This window comes from Solea solea, chromosome 5, assembly GCF_958295425.1.
Source record: "Solea solea chromosome 5, fSolSol10.1, whole genome shotgun sequence".
Classification (NCBI taxonomy): Eukaryota; Metazoa; Chordata; class Actinopteri; order Pleuronectiformes; family Soleidae; genus Solea; species Solea solea.
In genome coordinates this window covers 17363981-17387553 of record NC_081138.1, presented here as the reverse complement: position 1 = coordinate 17387553, position 23573 = coordinate 17363981, and the positions used below count along the sequence as shown (strand labels likewise).

At 41.1% G+C, this 23573-nt stretch overlaps 2 protein-coding genes across 6 annotated transcripts in view; both read right to left on the bottom strand.

Moving 5' to 3' along the window:
* Positions 1–11365, bottom strand: part of chd9 (chromodomain helicase DNA binding protein 9) — a 67642-nt gene extending 56277 nt beyond the window's left edge. For all 4 annotated transcript variants that reach the window (XM_058630155.1, XM_058630156.1, XM_058630158.1 and 1 more), the window contains exons 1-2: positions 11128–11365; positions 3102–4779 (exon numbers count right to left, since the gene is read on the bottom strand). In XM_058630155.1, the coding sequence (XP_058486138.1) occupies positions 3102–4676 (1575 nt within the window). In that variant the 5' untranslated portion in view covers positions 4677–4779; positions 11128–11365. The remainder of the gene's footprint in view (positions 1–3101; positions 4780–11127) is intronic.
* Positions 11366–12270: 905 nt separating this feature from the next.
* Positions 12271–19453, bottom strand: aktip (akt interacting protein). 2 transcript variants are annotated; one of them, XM_058630297.1, is made up of 10 exons: positions 19293–19453; positions 17682–17806; positions 16392–16603; positions 16065–16129; positions 15845–15945; positions 15440–15528; positions 15048–15146; positions 14158–14265; positions 13977–14037; positions 12271–13634 (listed from the first exon to the last, which is right to left on the bottom strand). In XM_058630297.1, exons 2-10 carry the CDS (start codon positions 17727–17729, stop codon positions 13527–13529), a joined length of 891 nt encoding a protein of 296 aa, XP_058486280.1. In that variant the 5' UTR covers positions 17730–17806; positions 19293–19453; the 3' UTR covers positions 12271–13526. The 2 variants fall into 2 exon arrangements, with proteins under 2 accessions (XP_058486280.1, XP_058486281.1); XM_058630298.1 differs by having other exon boundaries at positions 19378–19400.
* Positions 19454–23573: the final 4120 nt, after the last annotated feature.

Genomic DNA, 23573 nt, shown 5'->3' with positions numbered 1-23573 from the left:
TCGGCCAAAAAAACACAGAAACCACACGACCGAAACAGGATGTTGTGTTGACGCATGCAAAAAGTGCAGCCAGCACACGCCTGTGTATACCACATTAGAGTTTATCTAAACATGCTTAGAGTCTGTCCAAGATCACCTATTAAATGCTGGAAAGTCTCTTGACATTCACTTCACACCAGTGGGTTTTTAATGGAGAACATTCTCTCTTCTCGCCCCCTTTGAGTAGTTAACTAAAGTGATCAGCTCATCGGATGCATCTGTGGGAGACGTTTTACCCTTAATTGCAGCACTTAACCGTCTTGTACACAAAGAAGGTGAGACGGACCAAGAAGTGAAAACAATGAAAAGGGCACTCTGTCAACACACGTTTGACATTGGCAAACCGGCTTGCTGCTGCATCGGCAAACCGGCTCGCTGCCCCATCACTGAGAGGATCGCAGAGGCATTCGCAGAACTCGAGACTGTTCACTGTCCTAGCTCTCAAATGGTGGAACGAGCTCCCCATCAACATCTGGACAGCGGAAAGCCTCCACACCTCCGCCGCCGACTAAAAAACGCATTTCTTCCGACTCTATCTTGACTAAGACGGCGGCGAAAAAAAAAAAAAAAGAACTTGCTTATACATCGCACTTATGACTAACCCTTCACAGTTCGGCTTACTTGAAGCTCTTGTCTGATATGTTCCAGATCCTCCTAAATATTTACATAGTTTCCTAGTTAATTTATTCTTTGAATATGCATGTATATTAATCGATACAATTGCAATGCCTTGACTTTAGTGAGGTAAGTACACACAGTCCCAGCCATAACAACAAAATTAGATTTCGGTCTAATCCCTACTATTTAGCGACTTTTCAGCCCAAAGTTTTTCCGAAAAAGTGACTAGTGACAAATCTAGCGACTATCTTATAACCCCTAACTACTTTCCAAGACAGAAATAGCCAGTTCTGCCGCACGAGTGAGCTTCATCCAGCTCTATTTACTGTGGGCGGAGAGTCGTCTGGTTGTACACAGAGAAAGACACAGAGTGAGAGAGTCACAGACAAGTACGAGCTGTGGATGTGCAGTGCAGCTGACTATGTGTGGAACAGTCGCCAATGACTATGAGATCATTGTTCTCCCAAAGTAGCATAATCGTTGTCTATATGAAAACGCAAGGGCGGCATTTTGAAATGTTCCCAATCTTACCCGTTTTCAAAAAAATACCATTTCAGGCTCCCAAAACAATTTTGGGGATAAAACACCAATACTATTAAAAAAAACCTATGCAGATGTACTTACACTCGCCTTTGCCCTAAAACATAGCAGTGTGGGTCTGACTGAGTAACTAGTATTATTGTAATAAAGTGTTAATGTAAAGACAGGAAGATATATAAAAAGGGTTGGGTTGGTTGGATAATGTCAAAACAATACTGTATTCAATTTGCGGCAGATGCAGACTTTTCTGAGAGGAGTGTTAATTTTGCCTCTTAATTTTAGGTACAAAGCATGCAGCTGTTTTGTCATCAGGGTATGTTATTGTCACTGCACTCTGACCATATCTTCTGGCTGGTGGTGCTGTATGTGCAACTGATATCATGCACACTCCACTGGAGCCTGTTGGGTCCTGACAGAACCAAAAAGTTTGGGCTGTATTTGGATATGTTGTGAAATTCTTTGAGGGTCTGGTTTAGTCACTGTGGTGAAAATCCTCTCAGCTCCTCTACTTGGCCTGCGTCTTGCTCTGATGACTGCTGCAGTTCTGTCCACATTTCCCATATGCAAACCAAATACACTACCTGGATTACGCCAGCTTGTAAGAGAGGATCATTTTCACCACAAAAAAGGTGCAAGTTGACAGTTGTTGGCCGTTTTCATACATAAAACATACACAATTGGTCACTATTTATGCCAATCTAATGTTTTAAGGGACATTTAGGAAGATGAATGTCTTATTAGTGCAAACATAGTAAATTGGCCCTTTGCTGTGTTAAGAGACTCTTGTCAATAATGGGCCATTAAGAACCAAGTGCTCTCATGTGAATTTCTCTCCGAGACAACCTGTTTCTACTTACAGAAAAAGTAATTGTTGTAGAACATATGATGTTTAAGTAAAAGCATGGCTTAATCCAACACAAATGATTTTTTAAAAAAGGAACTAGAATTCATGTTGCTCTTTGAAGCGGCCACGGTGAAATGCCTACTGCTTTTGCTGGCCATGTGTCACTTGTGAGCCAGGAGGGTGCTATCTTACTAGAAAACGAAGGTCCAGGAACCGCCTGAAGCCTGTTACAGCCAGCTAATGGATCTGCACAACCTCCCCCTCCACTTCTTTTCTCCCTCTCATTGCTCTTCCTCTCTGTCTCTTTCTCTCTTTTTTCCTTTCCTAAGCGCCCTCTTTTCCATGAACTACTGCTCCATCTCCCCAACCCCCTCCCTCAAGTGCTAACCACTCTCCTTCACCATGCTCTTTTCCTCCCTCCTGCTCTCTCACACGTGCACACATACACAGAGAGTCTGTGGCAGCTACCACAACAGCAAGCAACCTCCCCCACACTCCAGCGAGGCAGTGTGCAAGTGCCTCTGGCTTGCCCTGACCCACATCTTGATATAGCCCTAAGTATGCTTACAGCTAAGCCCTGAAGACACTCCTGCCACTCTTAGCCTAATCAGGCCTGACCTGCTGTCGGCGCACCAAACAGGCCAAGCTGGACAGACCATTATCATTTTCAGAGAGTTTTCAGATGGCCCTAGGTACCGCCTCTTCACCTTCCCCCACTCTACCACTGATTGCAGGTTTCCAACTAAGCAAGCACATGTTCTATCTGGAATAGTTAAACATTACTTGAATGACTGGATTCTGTGACATGATATGCTCAGAAAACATTTTCCTAAACAAAATCTTCTCCAGCAAACATACTTTTAAAAACATGAATTTTCATAAAATGTTAACCTCTACATTTCACCTCATCAGTGACTTAAACTGAGAACAAACAGGGGGGAATAAACAGTGAGCATTGGTTGTAAAGCAGAACATACTACAAATACGGGGTACTCCACTACAATATGGCCAAGAAATCAGATATGTGCAGTGCTTTGTAGATTATAGAAACCAAAATTACCTTCTCTTCCTTGTATTCAACAGGTGGATGTTTCCTCTGCTCATGGCCCATCTCGACACTGGAATTGGCCCAGGAACCGTTGGATTCCTCCTCTTGGCTAAGAGCTGCCTGTAGCTGGGGCAGTAGGTCAGGCAGGAGGTCAGGAGGTTCTAGTCCCTCCAAGTCTCCATCCTGAGCCTCTGATGTCAGAAGACTATCTCCCAAAGCCAGGTATCCATTAGTGTTGATGACCCCACAGCTCTGAGGCCGCTCAGAGGACAACTGGCTCGTCATGTTGGGGTAGCAGCTCATAGATTTACCAAACATCTCAGCTGACCCACCGTTTCCCTGGGTTTCTCCAGAACAACGTAACGACCGGAAAGGACATTCTTCTACCTGGCTAACTGGGATCCTAGTGTGCTGCCGATTGACAACTCCAGTGGATGGAAACTGACATACAGAGACATCAGGCACAGTGGAAGTGAGGTGCACAGTGGTGGTGGGGGTGGGCTTGGACTGTGTAGTCGACAACAAAGACTGCTGATCCAGCCTGGGTATTTCGGGCTCTCCAGGGTAAGTGGGGTACTGAGCTGGTTGATAAGGAGTGGCAGAACTGACAGAGCACATTGGCAGGGAGTGAACCACAGATGATGAATGCATGGGGAGGGGCAGGTTAGGGTCTCCTAGCCCTGATCCATTGAAGGCTTGGCCACCAGTAGTCAAGTGGTAGTTACCATGCTGCTGTTGTTGCTGTAAACAAATCCCACTCATAGAAGAGTTCTGACTATCTATATAGGATTTGCTCGGAAGAGCTCTTGCTTGTAACCTTGGCCCTCCTGTTAGTTGGTGCTGAACCCGCTGTTGACTATGATGAACTTCCTGTTGGCCCCGAGACTGACCTCCCTGATGAAAGGTGAAACTTTGATGCTGCTGTTGCTGCAGGGACATCGTCTGTGTGTTATGTTGTTGGGGCTGGCACTGCAACAGCTGTTGCTGATGACTTTGCAGTTGTTGCAGCTGCTGCCGCATTCTGTGTTGCTGCTCCTGTTGATGACAGGCATGGTGTTGTTCCTGCCGTATATGTTGTTGTCTGACATTAGGTGGCTGGTTGTGCAGTTGTTGCTGCTGCCGATGACGAAGCTGTTGTTGGTGATGTTGCTGCTGATGAGTTACGGGGTGGTATACATTCCCATTCTGGTCCTGGTTGCCCCACATTGGACTTGTACTGTTACAGAACAGCCCATTGGATGGAGGTGCGTGACTCACAGGCGCAGCACTGTGGTACTGGCCATGTTGCTCTGGCATTAGGCTGCCACCTGTGACCCCATGACCAGAAAATGCCTGCCCTGTAAGATTCTGTGCCTTAATGCCAGAGTAGTGACCCATCTGGTGACTGTAAGTGGGCATGACTGGTTGAGTAGAAACTGTTGGCATTATGCCTTGATGCTTCCCTGGGCCCAGAGACTCAACTTGGACGGGCTCAAAGTCAGCACTGAGGTTTAGCTCATCCACAAGTGATGGTGCTGTGGCAAAACTATCCTCATCCAACCCATCTAAACCTCCAACAAAGAGGCTGGGATCGTCAAAGAAGTCCATGGTTTGAGGCTGGGGGGAGTGAGCTGAACCTATGGAACACCACTGGATCAAAGCTGGTCCCAATGACCCTTCTTTTCTACAGCATGTCCATTATATTGTTTTCCTGTCGAAAAACAAAAAACAAAAATGTTAAAATACAACGTAAACATGAAAAGAAACTACATGTATGGTCTTTAAGATGATCACATCACATTTTAACAACATTCTGCAACACACGTGCAAAATATATATTTTGAATTCTCTGATGCCAATTTACTGTACATTTTCTCCCCCACCATATACATGTGTCAACCCTTTTCATGGTCACTGAGACATACTTTACTGGGGGTTAGTAAAATGGCATGCATACCCATCACATCATCAAAAAGGCAGGTAATGATTAGGTCAGAAGGAAATGTGGCTTTGTCAATTACCTATCAGCACTGCCTTTCATGTGTGTAGCACAGCAGCTGGTGCAACCAACAGCAGGTGCCTCTTCCTGTACCCCTCCCCTTTAACACACACTAACACACACACACACACACACACACACACACACACACACACGTACAACTCAACTCAACTCAACCCCCACAACCAGTGAAGCTGCTAGCCCTGCTGCTGCAGAATTTGTGGGAGGTGCAGACAGCTGATAGAATTTCAACAGCTAGGGACATAGGCAGACAAGCCCTTTGAGAGTGTGTGTGTGTGTGTGTGTGTGTGTGTGTGTGTGTGTGTGTGTGTGTGTGTGTGTGTGTGTGTGTGTGTGTGTGTGAGTGAGTGTGAGTGAGTGCGTGTTCTGCAACCACAGACCAGCGGAAGATGACAGGAGCTAACCGAGGTCAGTCATTATATGCTGACTTGCTCTGCACGCAGTCACACAAAAGCCCAAATAGGCAGTGCCATTTCTTCAGTATCTTCTGAAGATACCTTTTCCATGTTTAATATATGGATATTTATTATTTCGACTGACTTGTAGGCTGATGTATGGTTTAACATACAGAAAAGGTTTTTCATATAACTGCCCAAACAAGTCATATTATGGACAGTTATTAACTGCCCAGTGGCCAACAAGTTCAGTCAAACAACTAACGGGGCAGAGCTCCTCAGGCTTACAAATCTAAGGGTATGAAAATGTTATATCACTGTTATTCGTGCTGTCATGACATTGCAAAACTGTGCTGAAATTGTTCAAATGAATAGTGATATACAAATGTCTGTCTTCATAAGCAGTGTTCACATTATTATTCTCACATAAATGCACTCGATTAACTTCTCCCACAGATGTACTAAATGTAATGAATTCACAGGCACCTTATCCACACGACTAACTTCATGTTGTACCATAACCCTAACAAAATTTTAACCTTAAATTGAATATCAATATAGAACAGCCTATATACAATATCCACACACACAACTTACATGAATATAAAGACATTCTACAGTTTTAGAACACCGTAACAAATTCAGTAGATTTTAAATATACTGGTAAGATGACTTAATGAAATGTTTTTTTATGTTCAATTGGCAAATATGGCTTGCTGACACACAATCAAATAAACAAACCATGACATTTGTTGGCCCAACACATTGCACTGAACTATAAATTGTCATAAATTCAGAGTTGTTTCCACATTAGCAGTTATGTCCTTTCTGATGACTTTACTATCACCAATCAAGTTTCCCACAGCACATTTGCAAAATTTGCAAAAGCTGAAAATTTGCTGGAATGAGAATCATATGGTGTGTTTCCACCAGCTCGACTCCCCTCGCCTCGGCACAGCAAAGTTGCCGAACAATGCTGAACTGTAGATCAGAAATGTCTAAAATCTCAATATTTATCAGGAGGAGTCTGGTGTATTTAGCAACAGCACTAGTGAGCGCGACTGGCATCACAAACCCTGCTGCTGTATTTCAATCCAGTGACTGTGTCAGACGGAGTCTGTGCTCCGGTCATGGAGGAAGTACTGAACAAATATTTTTAATTAACTGATTCAGTTAGACTGAAAACAACTGCTTTACAAGTCACTAGTCACTCGTTTGTGTCTCACGTGTAAAACAAAGTCACTGCAGTTTCATGCAGCCGTGCAGGGATGACTCCGCCCACGTTAAGTAGGTACTATTTTGCAGTGGAAACACAACCTAAAACGTCCTATGCCGTACCATGCCGTGGCAAGGCGAGCTGGGACCATAGTAGAAAAGGGCCATAATGTAGCACACTAAAACCAAAAGCCATCATTAAAATTCAGTAGCAGAATTTAATTTATTTAATTACAATTCAATATCGTCTCCAGGAGTGTACATGCCACATGTTGCTGATGTGATTGTCTGGCACAAAACCTTGTTTGTGATGTGTTCAATGACACAGCCAAATGATTGTACATTTGTGGGTGAAATTATCGGACTGTGCCATATTGCATGTTTTTGGACTGTGGGAGGAAACCGGAGAACCCGGAGAAAACCACGCACACGCAGGGAGAACGTGCAAACTCCATGCAGAAAGGCCCTTGTTTCCGACCGGGTCGCTTATCACAGTCACAAATTCCCCTGATGATCCAGGAACAGTTTAAGCAGTGGCATTCGTGAACATCAGTGTTGCTGCCTCTTCCTGATCTGCTGCCGTCTGATCATCTCCCGCTACGTGCTGCTCTGCATCCTCCTCCTGCTACTCATCAACTATTTGTCCACCCAAACCACTCCTCATGTGCTCACTATTCTTTTAACTAAAAATGTATGACTACCCTCTGTCTTCCTCAACATGGCTGTGCAGTCGGTTGAATCAACGCGGTACCTGGAGACACACATGGCTGAGCTGCTGCTGTCAGCAAAGTACACTACAGCGGTGAGTGGGAGGAGTCAGGGTATGAGTCAAGCTGGGCTGCAACGTACCAATCACACAATTACTCAATGGCTCGCTTTAGCTAGCAGCTTTTCAATTTACCTTGAGGTTGTTTTGGGCATGTGCTAAGCAACAATATAAAAATCAATATTGCTGCTGTTTAGGAAACCTCTTCAAAAGATTAAAAAAAATTACAAGAAAAACAAGGTTTTAAAATGTTTCCTTTGATAAAAAGTAAATAAAAGGCACTTCCACACCAGGGTAGTGCGGGGAACACATGCATAAAATGTTCACACCTTCATTTTGTTTGGTTTACTTTCTCACTGCACCTTTGTAAGCAGACCAAACAACATGGACAACGTCACGCAGATCCAACAGCTGCTCGTCCGAAACCTGCACAAGAAGCTGCCCAGTAGAAGCAGCAGTGAGGCAGCGAGGCTTCCAGCATGTTGCTCTGCACACGAGACGAATGCAGCAGTACAGAAAAACACGGCGGAGAGCCAGAGAGTATGACAAGCTGCTGTGGTTACACAGACGCCGAGTGAGGATTTAAAAATGTTCACGTCACATATATGTCCGTAAATCATTTCATTAACTCCGTCTCTTCGGTTTGCTGGATAGACCGCTTGCCTTTCCCACTGTAAGCTGTGGGAAAGGCACCGTTCACTTGTTTGGTCCACACCGGAGTTCAGCGTTCAGACCTGCCCAAACGAAGCAGACTAACAACCCCATTTAAAGCGGAACATTTGCCATGAATTTTGTGCACAGCATTCTGGCTACACGTTTGTTGAAATACAAAACTGAAGCTCTCTTTCTCTTGTCTCAGAGATTAAAAAGGAGGACTAGTCACCCCTCCACACAGTACACCAGGAACCAGTTTGATAAATAAACCAGTATCTGTAATTAGATTGAGAAAATAAGTCAGGTATGATTGGCGAGGGGGGGCCACAGCCTGCAACTGGTGGCACCATTGAACCCTTATGCCCATCAAAGCCACACAACTCTCTGTATTTCTCAGGGTAGCAGAGTTCAGATCTTGTGTCACCTGCGGAGGCAACAGCAACATTGCGCTAGTAATGTGAGACAGCTGCAAAATGGTTAGATGATGACGGAAACCACAAAGATGCCACCATAGGCATCCCGCCTCCGCACAGTCATTTTACACACAAACGCTCCCCAAGCCAGGTCTGACAGTTTTGACTGATGTCAGATGATGGATGCAGTATACAAATATCAGATTTCTGTTCACAAATCCAAACACAGGCAGAACAACCACAAAATGCACCAAAAGTTATGCACTTCAGCTTTAGAAATGTCTGCACAGTATTTACCAAAGTGCAGATATTAAATGCATACTTTTTAAAAAGTAGGCCACCAAAACTAACAGTTTCACTATAGGTTCCAATGTTATCATTAATCTTTGAGAGGTTGGGGGCTGTGAGCCAGAAGTGAGGTGCACTTTGGATCAGTTGCCAGTCAAACACAGGGTGAACATATCATTCACCCTCACATTCAAACAACTGGGAAATTCTGTGTTTGGACTGTGAACCAAACCAAAGTACCTGGAGAAACTCCACAAGGTCAAAGTTTGACCAACCTGCTCCTAAACACGAACGAGCCAAATGTTACCTTTTCATAACTGTGACACGACTGTGACATGGATGTCTTCAGGTACACGTCCTGTGTCCCTGATGCATTAAAATAAACAAGGATGCATCAAACTCAAAACAACAAAGCAACACATGATCATATCACCACGTACCCTGAATCAATGAGCCTGTTAGCCAAGCCACTGCCAACCTGTAAACACCCACGTGTTCCAAAAGCACACACCAGTCCTCAGCCGAATTCCAGCTGTGTCTTCCACTAACATGAAACCAGAGCACCATGAAGGCACGCGCAACTCAGGACCTTTTTCTTTTTTTTTAAAACCTCCATTATGACTGACAAAATGTTATGATTCAGCTTCATCTGTGTGTTTAAAAAAAAGGTAAAGAATGGATTTAGATGATAATTTTTGGCCCAAGAAAGAAATTATATACTTATTAATTATATAAGTGTGGGGGGTGTTGAACTGAAGTTGTGGATGCTCTGGATTCTAGGTGAGAAAAGTTAAATTTGCAAATATTGTCAACAAAGCTGTAGCTGAAAGCATGAGCAGTGCTCCAGGACACTTTCAAGTATTTTACAATGCAGTTTATTGGCAGATATCACTACCTTTACCTCTGCATCTATACACAAACTTATTTGGCAGCCCAAAAGGACAATCCAGCCTGATTGTGTGTGTTTCTTGCTTTAAAGCAGACATTTACTGACAGCCCATGGCCTGGAGGAAAGGGATTGGGCTTGTAACTGGAGGGTTGCAGTTAAAGTCCCAGAACAGGTCAAGGGCTGGGTGCTCCTGAGAAATCCCCATTGCTCCCCAGATGCAGAAAAGAGCTTGTGTGTGTGTGTTCACTACTGGTGTGTGTAAATCGGATGGGTTGAAAGCAGAGGTCAAATTAACCAATCACTAATTGGTGTGTTTGCGGAAATAACTAAATTCTACAGCAAGAAAATAACAATGCAATACGATATGTATGTAAAGGCCACCATGGTTCCCTTGACACACTTGGGTAGAGGGATCAGTAAACAGATGAGTCTGCTACCGTCTCACACTTGTGTCACCATTGTCATCCAATTCTCACACACACACACTGGACCTTTATGTAAATTATTTTCCTAACAGTTCCCACCTGGTGCAGTGCATTATATAAATAAACAGCTTGGCAACATGTCCCACGTGTTTCTCTAAAAGAAGGAAACACCGTGAATGAAGTCAACAACGTCCCCTCCATCTTCACCCAGCAGTGGCCTCAACCCCTGGGTAATCTGTGAGTGATGAGTCAACGATGTGTAACGCCACTCAGAGCAGAACTGTTCGCAAAGTGGGGACAAATATCATGTACACACGTGGGATGTTACATTTAAAAATGCTGTTGGGGGTGTTTCGCGGGTGCTTCCAGTCAACCACTTCTCCATACCCCCCACACACACATACACACACTTAAAAGAAGCCACAGGATTCAAAAGGTGTCGTGACGCATCCTCTGTGAAGACGAGGAGGAGGAGGAAGAGGAGGAAGAGGAGGCCAGAGATGGATGGAGAGGTCGAGAGAAATTGTACTCTTTAAAATAAAAGGTTACTTGAATTATTTTCGAGTTTACTTTTCGTTTCCATTGCCCGTGAAGCTGCTGAAGTGTTGGCGGCGCGTCCTCACACTGAAGCAGCCAGTTGACCGAGCCCTGGTCGCTGTCAGTTCAGGACCACCATGGAGGACCACGGAGGACTCACTTTAGAGCCACGCACGTCCTCCTCCGTGTAGTAAAACTGCGAGAAAGTAAAGTGGCTCCTGCTTGCCGAGCGAGACAAATTGTTTAAAACTAATGCGGACAAGTTTGTCGGCTTAGGTTTTATTTCTTCGGGGGAGATTCGCTCTCAAACAGGCGGTGTGTCATCAGACAGCTGAAGCGAGCCTCACTCACTCACTCACTGACTGAAATTTGACAGCTCCCAAGACTAAATGAAACACAAGGCACCCCCAGTGAGAAATATCCGTCACAAAGCACAAAAACACGCGTAATTTCTTACCTGAAACGAACTTAAACTCGCACCCCCCGGGCGTCAGTGTTGAAACAGTGTTATCGGTGAAGTTGTGGCTGTGTTGTCACTTGTTCTCCTGCTGGCGACCACGGCGCAGCGGCTCTACCGCTGCTGCTGCTGACGTGACTGTGATAACACTGTATTTGCATACAAGTGACGATCTCTGTGATTGGACCAGCGACACTTCGCCACAGTGTCACCAATCAGTGTGAAATTAAGAACCGGTGTCCACGGCGATAGTACTTTTTATACGGGGTCTCCCCGTGAGCGCCGCGGCGCCGCCGATTAAGTCGTGGATTTATTTGAAAAGTCGTTAGTGTTGACAGAGTGCATAAGATGGCCGCGTCCGGGCCAGAGCCAATCACGAGAGGTTTTACTTCTGCACATGGAGCGAAGTCAGCCCTCAACGTGAAACAGGGCAGTAGTGTAAGTGGGCACATGGCGCCCTCTGGTGGCTGACTCTGCGAGAGCACAGGAAGTAGGAGAAGAAAAAGTTCAAAAATAATTGTAGACGTAGTAGAAAAGGGGACGACGTTTTTAAATACTATACAATTAATTGAACATATAGTACTTCCAGAAAAGGTCAGTCATATCATAATACTGTTTCACTGTTCTTCACATTAAGGTGTTTAGAGTGAAACTAAACATTAGTCGAAAATCTCCATTTTGTTGTGCTCAACTTCTGCCCTTGACTGTTTTTATAGACTAAAATTCATATCTTCTGTGGCATACATATAACAAACTATTACGTCCCAATTTTGCCATTTCCCCTCTGTTAACTGCCCTACGGTGTGTGTTCCTACACTCAAATGTATTACTATCACTTCATTCAATAGTAAACAAAACAGTAACTGGGTAACAACTGTGTAGAATACTGTGAACATAACAGACTACCATCTGTATATAAATATATAAAAGGAATTACATTTTATCACCACCTACCTAGACTATTTTTATATATCACTAATCACTACATCATTATGTATAGACTGGATAGTAATCAAAGCTTATGACTCACCACCTCGTTACTGTTAATCTATTCTGTTCCATTATCAACCATGGCATTTCAGAGATTACTTAAAGAGTGTTTTTTTAAAAAGGAAACAATCAAAAACAAAAACATAGAACACATGACTTAATATAATTTTATTGACTTTAGAGAAAAATCATATAAATCTCATGTCACCTATGTAGTAGAGCAGGAATGGCTCCACAAAGAACACACTGAAACTGAGCCCTACCTCTCACTATAGTTATAAATAAATCTTTAATAGATTTCATCAAGTCATGTCTGCTCTGTCAACATGATTTGTAAGTGGAGTTCCCACACATTTTAAAATGTCACCTATTCAACATCTTAAGTACTCTTAAAAGTTTAAAGTAACTATCTTAAAAAAGTGGCTGGTATTACTATCACTTAATCCAGGACCTGTCACAGGTGAATACATCACACATAGAACAACTTTGCATTGTTGTAGCTGGATTAAACTCAATTTTGTGCTGCTCAGAAAGTAGTTCATAATTTTAAGTACAGATAATCATGGGTGATTGATGGGGAAAGTCAAACAAAGACATTTACTTAAAAATCAAAACAAACAAAAAAAAGACTAAATGCAGACATCTCTCCAAGTCAAACCTTAGCACAGCATCCAATATTTACATATCAAACCTTTAATAACCAATGATACATAAAACATTAAAAATTATTTAAAATCAGACAAAATAAAATACTTGCTCATTTAGCTTCTCATTTAAAACAACACTTGCCTGCTCTGCTTTATATATATTAGAAACCGTGTAAGACAACAGAAGACAGGATTTAAGAATTTAAAGAAATCATTGTCCAGTAAGAATCAAATATGAAACTCATCATTTCAACCTAATCCCGTGTTGGGCAGAGTGGTAATTAGGATGTTTCACTCACACAGCTGTGACCAACGTTCCAAGTCTGACAAATAAACAGTCGTGAGCCAGTTTCAACAAGTGGTACAGATCATGTTGTCCATTCATACCGTATGACGGCAAATTTACTTGGCTTACTTCAGCTCCTTTACGACAGTACGTTATCATCCAGCCCAACATGTGCATGGATCCAAGAAAAAAAAACTAGATGAGAAAGCTCTTTGATTGCATCATGAGCTAAATGATGTTGTCGAGACATCCATTTGTTGTCGTCAATTTACATATGATACAGACGTAGTTTCTTTATTCTAAAGCGGTCTGTTGCCTACAAAGCTTTTAAAGCCTAACAATCACATGGAGATTCAATGTAAAGCTATCCCAACAGTTTCAAGGATCCAGCTCACATATGAAGCAGAGGAAAGAGAGGTGCATGGCCTCTTGTGGTTATGCTTCCCTCTAGTGGCTGCTGCTGCACAGTGCAGGTTTCAGCTCTGGGGAGGACTCTCGTCTTTGCTGAAAGGCTGCGTCGTTCCAGGCTTCACCCAAGACAGTCCTGACACATGCGTTCCCTTGTGGTGATCCTCAGGCCGTCTCTAGGGCAACAAGACAAATTAGCACTTACATAACGGGAACAGCTCAACCAAACAAGCTGCTTGTAGCTCAAACAAACCCTTTGGGTTTTATCTGTGGAGAACTGCACTCAATTGCACTCTACTACTTACACAGGGTTAGGGTTGCACACACACACACACACACACACACACACACACACACACACACACACACACACACACACACACACACACACACACACACACACACACACACACACACACACACACACACACACACACACACACACACACACACACACACACACACACACACACACACACACACACACACACACACACACACACTTTTGTAAAACTAACCTTGTGTGTGAACATTCGCTCTTTTGCTTCCTCGTGAACAGCTGGGTTCCATGGAGAAAAACTAAGCAATAGATAAGAGACACAATAACAGACGTCACATTTTTAACCATTGTTTGTCCACAGGTATACACTGTTTAGAGTGTGTTACTATTTATTTTTTAAATATGAACTATTTACCAACCTTATTGCATAGGGATCGTCGATCTTGGGCTGGTCAAAAAGATGACTGTTGCATAGTTTGACACTATCCACCACTTTGCTTTTGAACAACTGTACGTCCTTCTCATATCTGAAACGAAAATTATGTACATTTTCTGTAGCAAACCAATGACCAAATACATTCAAAGAGTTTTTGTCTCTGTAGATTGTCGTTTTAAGTTAAGTGCTGCATTTAGGTGCCCCTGCTAATAATAAAATAAATCCCATCAGGCCAAGTAGAAAGTAAAATTAAAATGTTGTTCAATTGTAGAGAACACCGACATCAGCAACTCCGACTGTCTTCCCTTCTTCAAATCCAGACTCAAATCCCACCTGTTCAAAATAGCCTACTTTCTAATCACACTCCATTTTGGTGCCTATAAATTAAATGTAGTATCATTGTTATTATAATAATAATTATTATCATCATCATCACTAATACTGGGGAAAAATAACTTCCATTACTTAAAAATTGGCAACTTCTATTTTTTATATTGCTTCTGTTCAAGCTAGTAGAAATGTCACAATTCTGGGGGAGATAACACTTTTAAAATCAGATACTGACTTCTCTATTTTTTTTCTCCCCATCAAAAGGTCTAGATTTGCATTATGTGTCTTTTATATCACCATCCAATAAAATACACCCATCTCTATATCTAAGGCTAGAACCAATTTAATGGTCTGTACAAGCAACAGCTTTCCTGAAAGACTTGTCAAAACACATTTGTTCAGTGTGACAATTCTAATTCTATTAATTGTGCAAAGATCTAAACATATTCTTTAAAGACAAAGTACTTTTACCCTCTTGTTTCTGTAATGTTGTCGAAAGGATCCATCTCTTTAGCACAAGCATAATAAAAAAGGATGACTTACAGCACAGCAGCCTCTGGGTTGAGTGGTTCTGTGGTATTGATCTTGTAGAAAATTGTACGTGCATACATCAGGACTTGCCAGATGTGGTTATGATTTCGTCTAAAAAACAAACAAAAACAAAAAAACAGGGGTTGGGAATATTATGAACACACAAACAAGTTTTCTTCGTTTGTTTTCGAAAGACAGTCTCTTAATTCTCTTTAGTCCAGACAATACCATAGTATCAAATGTACAGCTGAGCAAACAGTCCAAGGGAGGCACAAACATGCTGGACTTGCTCAGGTTGCTACAAGTACATAATTAACCTTTTACTCCGATTTCATTCGCTACATCATTCCAAATTTTACAGAATGAGTGCGTTACCTGCACGAGCATAAAAGCAGAGATCATACCTCCATTTGGTGAAAGCTCTTCTGACATCAAGCTCTCCAGACACAGGGTCAACAAGAGGGTGGAAGACTGGGATGTCGAATACCAATTTCTGAATTGAAACAAGAAAATCCCAATTCAAAAAGGTACATTTCCATTAGCATAGTTCAAATTTAACTTCTAGATAAGATATCTACTCTGATCACAACAATGTCAGAGTTTAAAAAATGCCGGTGACATTTTTCCCACATGACAGTTATAGATATTTCAAGATGTGTGTTATCACATCTTTAAACTTTATGGAGCTTGTGACACTAATAAACATTGACCATAGGCAGAGAACTGGCAATATTGGATAAACACAAAATCTTTTGTCTTTGACTGTATTTTCAGTTAAAAAATCATATTTTCTAAATTACAGGACTCACCGGACACTCTCCATCTGGATAGTTATCTGGAATATACACAGTGAATTTGAAAACGCCGTCCTGGTACAGGCCATGTCTCATGAATATGACGCCGAACCACACTAAATACAGGGAAACAAACACAAAGTTGGAATACTTGGGCATTGGACTAAAATGTTGAGGTATATTTTGACCATACACATTTTGCAATTGTGTGAGCTTAAAAGAAGTGGGTCCTTACTTAGTGCCGACTTGTACGATGGTTGAACATAAATTCCAGGGAGTTTCTGCTTAATTACAAGGGTGCTGCAGGTCAGATGGAAATAAGTTAAATTAAACCAGAGGGAAAGTAGCATGTATGCAACATATCCTTAGGTAATATTAAATGTAAATGGACACTGCAAGATAAACGAAATAACTAGCCCTATTGGTTTTACAAGCAAATGCAACCACATACTGTATATTTTAAATGCAACAAGTACAAAGATACAGCACTATTAACAACGTCATGAAATAGAAACAAACTGATTAACTTAACTGGTCAATCTTATTTTGGACAAATACTTACAACTCAGCCAGGAGAGAGTACTCCAGGTAAAAAGGACCATATGAGGCATGTGTGCCATTGGCCGACTGGGCTGGAGTCACCAGTGATGTAGGCTTGGTAATAGGGGTGGCATTCTTTGGAATGGGAGGAAGCTGCTTTTTGCCAAAGGGCAGCCGGGCAGGGCTTGCTCTCTGCTCGCCGTGCCCACTTTGTTCCTCACCATCTGGTCTCTGCTGTTTTGTAGGAAAAAAAAAAAAAAGATTTAAGATTTGAAGTGAAAAAGCAGACAAAGTTTTTGTATGTTAGAGGAGGCAAACATTTATAAGCTATTATGCACACTTCAGAGTAGAGTAATTGTCCCAGGGTAGTGATCATGTGCTGCTGCTAACATCACAAGTTACACTGCTCCTCAAGAAGTCCTGTCTAGACAACAGTATGTGCTCTCCAAAAATGATCATCACTGTATTTTACTGATGCTGCTGTGAATAAGAGTATCTGTAGTACAGTATTACTGCATACATTGCAGTAGCATGCCTCCCAAAGCCACAACAAATACTTCTTATAATGACTCCAAGTATGCCAGTAATGCTTGAAGTGTATAACATTCACTGAAGACAAACTTGACTACAAAGCCATTGTGAAACTCTGCTCTGACTAAGCAAGGAAACACTAAACTCACACCCATGCTCGATGTACATTGTTTGCCTCCTCCCTCCCACACCAGTGTTGCACCAGTATGTTGAAATTTACTTTGCCCCTGCCCTTATTTGTCAGAAAGTTCCATCTTTAAATGGCAAGTTTGCTGTGCTGTACTAAACCATACTAAGCAAGTAATGCTTACAGGTAACGTGAACAAATTTAACAGGTTACAGGCACAAGTTACCAGGATTATTATCCACTGTTTCTTAGGCAATCATTGGCACATGTTGCCATTTGAAGAATACTAACCATACAAGTATTCCATTTTGAAGGACAGTTAAAATACAAGCATCAGTAGCCAATCTGACCCCAGCAAATAAAAAGGCACAACATCAACACTCAGTTAACATAATTGTGAAGTTTCACCGTCATGTATGCATGTTATTCATCATTACTGAACAGTAAAGTATCTGAAAAGGACCTTGTGATCAGCACTGTAAACCATGTGCATCTTCCACATGCATTTGAATTAACTCCACCAATTCAAACTTTATGCCACTGATGACTTTGTTTATCATCAAATCTGATATCATACACTTTCCCACACACTGTTTAATGGCTGCTGACTAATCGTTTAGTGTTGCCAACACACTACTCCATGTTTCACTGTACCTTACGACTTGTGTTGGCTGACATGCTCCAGAAGGGGTTTAAGTTCATAACTCATACAGAGGTTCAGAATGATGTTCCTCTCTTTATGAAGGTCTCATGACACGTACAGTCCAGGCCATTCGCTGCTGTTGTAGAAAAAGAACACATTACACATGTGAGTGTGCACACTAAAGCAGGCAAAACACACTGGATTGGAGCAGGAAACATTTATGACAGAAGAGCAAAACCGAAAGGAATGCAGAAATCCTCAGACACGCCTAACACAGTCAGGTTTAGTATCAGGTTGGATATACAGATAACTTGTTTTCAAGAGAGCCATGACAAGCTTTGTGCCAACACCCATCAGACTCATTAATGGTTGATACACATACTATACACTTAAAGAAAATACTCCTTGGGACTTTTTTTCTACTTATGCAAACCTTTGTGTAGCCGATACAATGCTGAAGACTCACGAAAGATTGTCATTTGTCATATGTTGACAAGATGTCAGAGCTGCACAATATATGAAAATGTTTTTTCCAGTGCGATTTCACCAACATGCAAAGCCTTCAGTTGATCATTTAAAGTCCAGGACCTCTTGAACTTTGATAATTGTTGATTATTAGCAAAAACAGATTCTCACACACTGACCTAAATCTTGCACTTACTGCTTGATGGGGAGAGAAATGAAAATAAATGATCTAAAATGTAATTATGACATTACAAAAAAGCTAACTTGTCGTCTTATACTTATTTATTTAGTTGAACAATCCAGATAGTAGGCAATGCTTTCCTTGGCAGATAATGTTTTGATGCGAATCAGGATGTTCAATTCTAGTTTAAATTTAAGTAATTAATACTTAAATGTAAGTATTAATACATCGTGAGTCATAATATCATCGTAACACGTTTTGTTAATACCGTGCAGCCTTAGCTGTTGTTCTATTTTAAACGTTGATGTGGTGTGCATGACACTCCCTGACGCTTTCACACAAATGAAAAAAAGTTATCTGAATTGAATTCAAGCGACACCCAAACAGTAGATAATTTAATGCCTTTTTACTGCGATATAATGTCACAGTTAGTACTGACACACATTAACAGCAGTATAAGCTGCAGAAATGTGTGGACCGTGGGACTATTAGGGATAGCTTAGCTTAATGCTATCTTGGCTGCGAAAGCATGCTATTCTTTGACGATGTTCAAAAAGTACTCGCATGAAACTAGCGTAGGCTCGCTGTCGTGAGGTGAAATCAGAAACCTGCGTTTTAATTTCACTACAACTGACATATAGTGACGTGACACTGCCGATAAGACTGAGTTTTATTGATATTCCCCGCAGCCTGCGGTGTCAGTGTTATGTTAGCAAACGCTAATGATTCACGCCAGATAGTTACACCTAGTGTATTTTTTTTGCTGACACCAAGGAGTATGACAGTGCTCGCTCGACGAAAATTAAAAGTTAGGGTTAATGTTCATATACTGACGCTGTTTCAGCTTTTTTTTCCTGACTGACTTTATGCAATCGACTGCTTTAGCTAAAAGAAGCTACCTGAGGTGATGCTAACTACTCGGTTTTCCCTTTAACCGCAGCCTTCACACGTAAGCGAGCTCAGTAAAGCGACTCACCGTTATTCTTCAAGTGTCTCTATAGCACAGGTTTCAACGTTTGTTCCGAAATAATGTAAAATTAAACTGTTCCTCAGCTGCTCACCACTCGTTTGGCTGTCATCCCTGCTAGGTTAGCTAGCCAAATACTTTGACAGAAACACGGAAAGCGGAACTCAATCTAACATGATGGTGAATGTTTATCAGCACGAGCACGGATTCTCATTGGTCCATGAGATAATCGAGATCATAGTTGATTTGCTGGTGGATCCGTCACTCAAAAGGAAAAGTGTAAAGTTCCATATAATGACACACTGGAAAACTTAAGGAACAGTGCCTTTAGTTCAGTCAAAGATAAGTAAAAACGTTCCCTTTTTTATGAATAATCTCGTAATGGCTCGATTTGTGCAGGGATTCCCGAAGTGTGTGGGCCGCTTAGGGACGCCTGGTGGGGGATGCAGGTACTGCAGGATGATGTTCATTGAAAATAAATGAATGAAAAACAACTTTAATTTTCAGTTTTGTATATGCTTACACAAAATCAAGAAAACTCCATAAGCAATAAAAGCAAAGCCAAGGGATTTACATGTATTCTTCTCAATCAACCAATCAACTAATCTTTCTTTTTTTTAATCTTTAAACAGATACAATATAACACAAAGTGATTCACACAACCCAACATTTAAAGAGTTGTTTGACCCGTTTTTTTCCAATTGGTCAAATGAAGAATAAACTTAAAATCATTATGATGCTGTTGTGTATTTTTCTCATTAAAACATGACAGATGTCGATATTTGTCAATTCTATTTTTTTTTATTATTATTATTTTTTTTAAATCCTAACTGCCCCTGTTGTTGTTGCAATGAGACATATATACCAGATCCACTGTCTGATGAGCAAATACCACATTTATCTCTGGAAACTAGTAAAACAACCTGTATATATTTAGGTGACGTGGCCCTTTAATTAATATAAATGAGTGATCTGTTTAATTATTACATTGATTGCAACTGTTTGATTCCTTTTATGGCATGTTACCGTGTTTGCTGTGAAGAAGCAATTCTCATGTTATCACTGTGAAGCCACGCGGTCATGTTAATGTTTTAATAAACTGGCGAACAAAAAGATTTTTTAGTATCATCTATAGGAGAATCTTAAAGGTTGAATAAATATGACACTGTCTTAAACCTAGCGAAAAGTTGCACCAAGTGCAATGCAAGTATCTTTGCTAGTTTCAGACTTAGGCAGTTGACATTTTCCTGTGCAGCATCCATGTTGTGTAATAGCAAATGTTTTCGCACCCATCTGTTTGTTTGTCTGTTTTTTCTTGGTATTTTGCAGCAATTGGCATCCAATTATATATAATGGTGTATTGCTGCTGTCTTCTTCCCTTTCTTTTCTCTCTTCTTCTTCACCTTTGTTCCTTGCACCTACTGTATCTGACCATCGAGGTATGGTCAGAGTGCATTGCTGTCTTCAATCAGTGTAAAACGCATGCATGATGGTAAGAAGTCCGTGGTGTCGTATGTATATTCAGATAGAAAGATGTGCTATCATAGGCAGACTTTACCATAGGCACTGTGGTGGGTACACACCAATACACAAAAATAAATCACATTCACATTGAATCAATTTAGAGACTTAATTAACAACCCACATACTTTAGAACGTTTGTTTCTGTATTTCAAGAAAGAAAAAATGTAATTCATATTCTGTACTTAAATCATTAAAATACATGTTTACACGTTTAAATTTTACCTGTGGTCCCAATTTAGCCAATGTTGAATCTCATATTTGGTAAGTGTAGGATCTAAATTAGTTTTTAAATAACCCTTTTTAAAATTGATCGTGTTGACGTTATTGTAAAATAACAATCTAATGAAATGTTTTTTTTACTGCTAAGTAAGTTTTCTTTTACATGTTCATGTAAGTAAATAAAAGGTCAACGTAGTAGTTTTTGTTTTCACTTTGACAGACAAAGTGTGCCGCTCTGTTGCCTTAATTTTAATATGTTGGTGTGCTGCACAGCAAAAGTCCCTTGAGGGTATCCTAGCCATCTGTGTCACTCATTTCTTTAGTTTTGACCACACTTCATTGGCAGTTCATTCTGTTGATTGATTGATTTCCTAACAATTACACCTAATTATTTTTCAGGGTAAGAAAAAAAAAACTAATTTAATGCTTGGGTGATTGCATTAATTGGGAGAAATGACTTTGTCCAAGTTTCAGAGTAAATACAAATTATTGACTCCATTATTGTTATCTGACTGTATATTGTCCCAAGTACACTTCACTGACAAAGGTAATTTGGGTCCTGCCTCTTTGTCCGGGCAGCCAACAGTGCAAGGTCACCATCATGCTTCTGACACGTACAAATCAAAGACCACCTCAGAACAAATAAGTTTATGCGGCTTTTCCTTCATCGACATTGAGATAAACTGTCTGACACAAACAAGGGTACAAATATCCACACCGCTGCTTTTGTAATGAGATTTCTCTCTGCCATTGATTCTTTATTTAATCAACTGTTATGACCTTGTGTGGTCAAACACATATACTAATGGATGTAATTAAAATGGGGAGATTGGATTAACTAATTGAATGTATGACCCTGTGGAGCTGGATTTTTTTTTTTTGTATTTTCACATTTTCAAAATTTAGGCTAAATATAAAATTGACAAATTTACATAGACCAAATTGCAACATATTTTACTTGAACTGTCATTGAAGAAATAGGATGTTTAATTGTCCGACTGATCTGTGAAACATTCATATGTTATGGGTTCAGTAACATTTCACAGCTTCACACATTCAGCTGTAGTGCCAGAATTGGAATTTAAGATGAAATATGTTCCCTCTGTCAGTCTATTCCTTCAGAGAATTTTAGGCGTGCAGATTCAGATCGACAATTTGGTTTAAATGACAGTTAAAAATTACAACTGGAGGTCCCCAGTGAAACCTGTCTTGACAGCACAGTGATAAAAAAAGTGAAAACAGATGACTCCATGTCCAGATAATCTGTAATAACAACGTTAGTTTGAATAAAGAAAGCCAAATCTAGATTCAAATGTAATATTCATTTAAGAAATATGAACAACTGGGGAGTAAAGGTTAAAAAAAACATCAGCCAAATCCTTCATATAGCAATACTCTTTCCTCATCCCCGAGGCTATGGCCAGGCCAAAACCTCAGTGCAGCAATTATATGCTGTAATGACTGCAGTTCAAATAAGCCTGGAGATTTTATTAAACCAAATGAGAGAATCATCTGTGTATTATCACCTTGTGATTGACAGTGACAAGTGTTGGGCAGGCTCGGAAGTGAGCATGATGAAGAAGCTCTCGGCAAAGCTCTCGATAATGTTACCCCTGATAAAGTTGCCTGGAAAACCTCAGCCAGCAAATGGAGAGGGGAAAATTCCACGCATATTAATTCCAATTGTCAGATCCCTGCAATGGGGGGAGTCGGTAGGGTAATCTATCAAGCAGCCCTGACTGCCCCTCTATTCACTGACTGGCATTTTACACAACTAATGAAAAAGAAATCCATTGTGCTGATCATATGCTTTGATTTCACTCTATAATAATGATGAAATAGAAATATTCATAATAAACGTAAAGGTCACTCGCTGCTGCAGCTAAGCCTCCTAAGCTGCAACCTTTGCATGAGCAGTTGTCGGGTTTCAGCGGTAAAATAGGAAAAAAGGGTGAAGCATCAAGTTTTAACCCTGCAGAGGCCAAGACGTGAGACACTGCTGTGTACTGGGACGCCTTGTTTTTTTTTGCTCATCTTTCCCATTACACCAAACAGTCCAGATGTGTGTTCAAAGACCGTTTCAGCGGGTCAGACTCCAAAGGCAGCTCGGTTCAGGAAAGTCACAATCATAATTTACATAGCCTCCTCTGGGATGTACAGAAACAGATCGAGTGTATACATTCCTCAGGGATTTGTCTGGTCTAGTTAATAAAATACAGGGAAATATGAACATTGCCTCTCCTCTCTTCAGCACTCCCGTCCTACCTGCCTCTGTATGTAGGTCACCTGGGCTTTTTTCAGGCATATGAGCAGTTGAGTACAAGGGTGGAGAGAGGCATGTCTCACCACTGAAGGACATTTGCAGCCTTATTATTGCTCACCGTGACTTCCATGCTGAGCTCCGTCTTCATATGCATCGTACATTGGCATTTATTAGTGCCATGCACTAAGTACAGGCCATGTTATTGAATTTGAATATCAGCTCCTAGCCACATTTGAAGGCCCCGGAAATATATTAAGATGAAGCAATCTCATTTAATAACACCC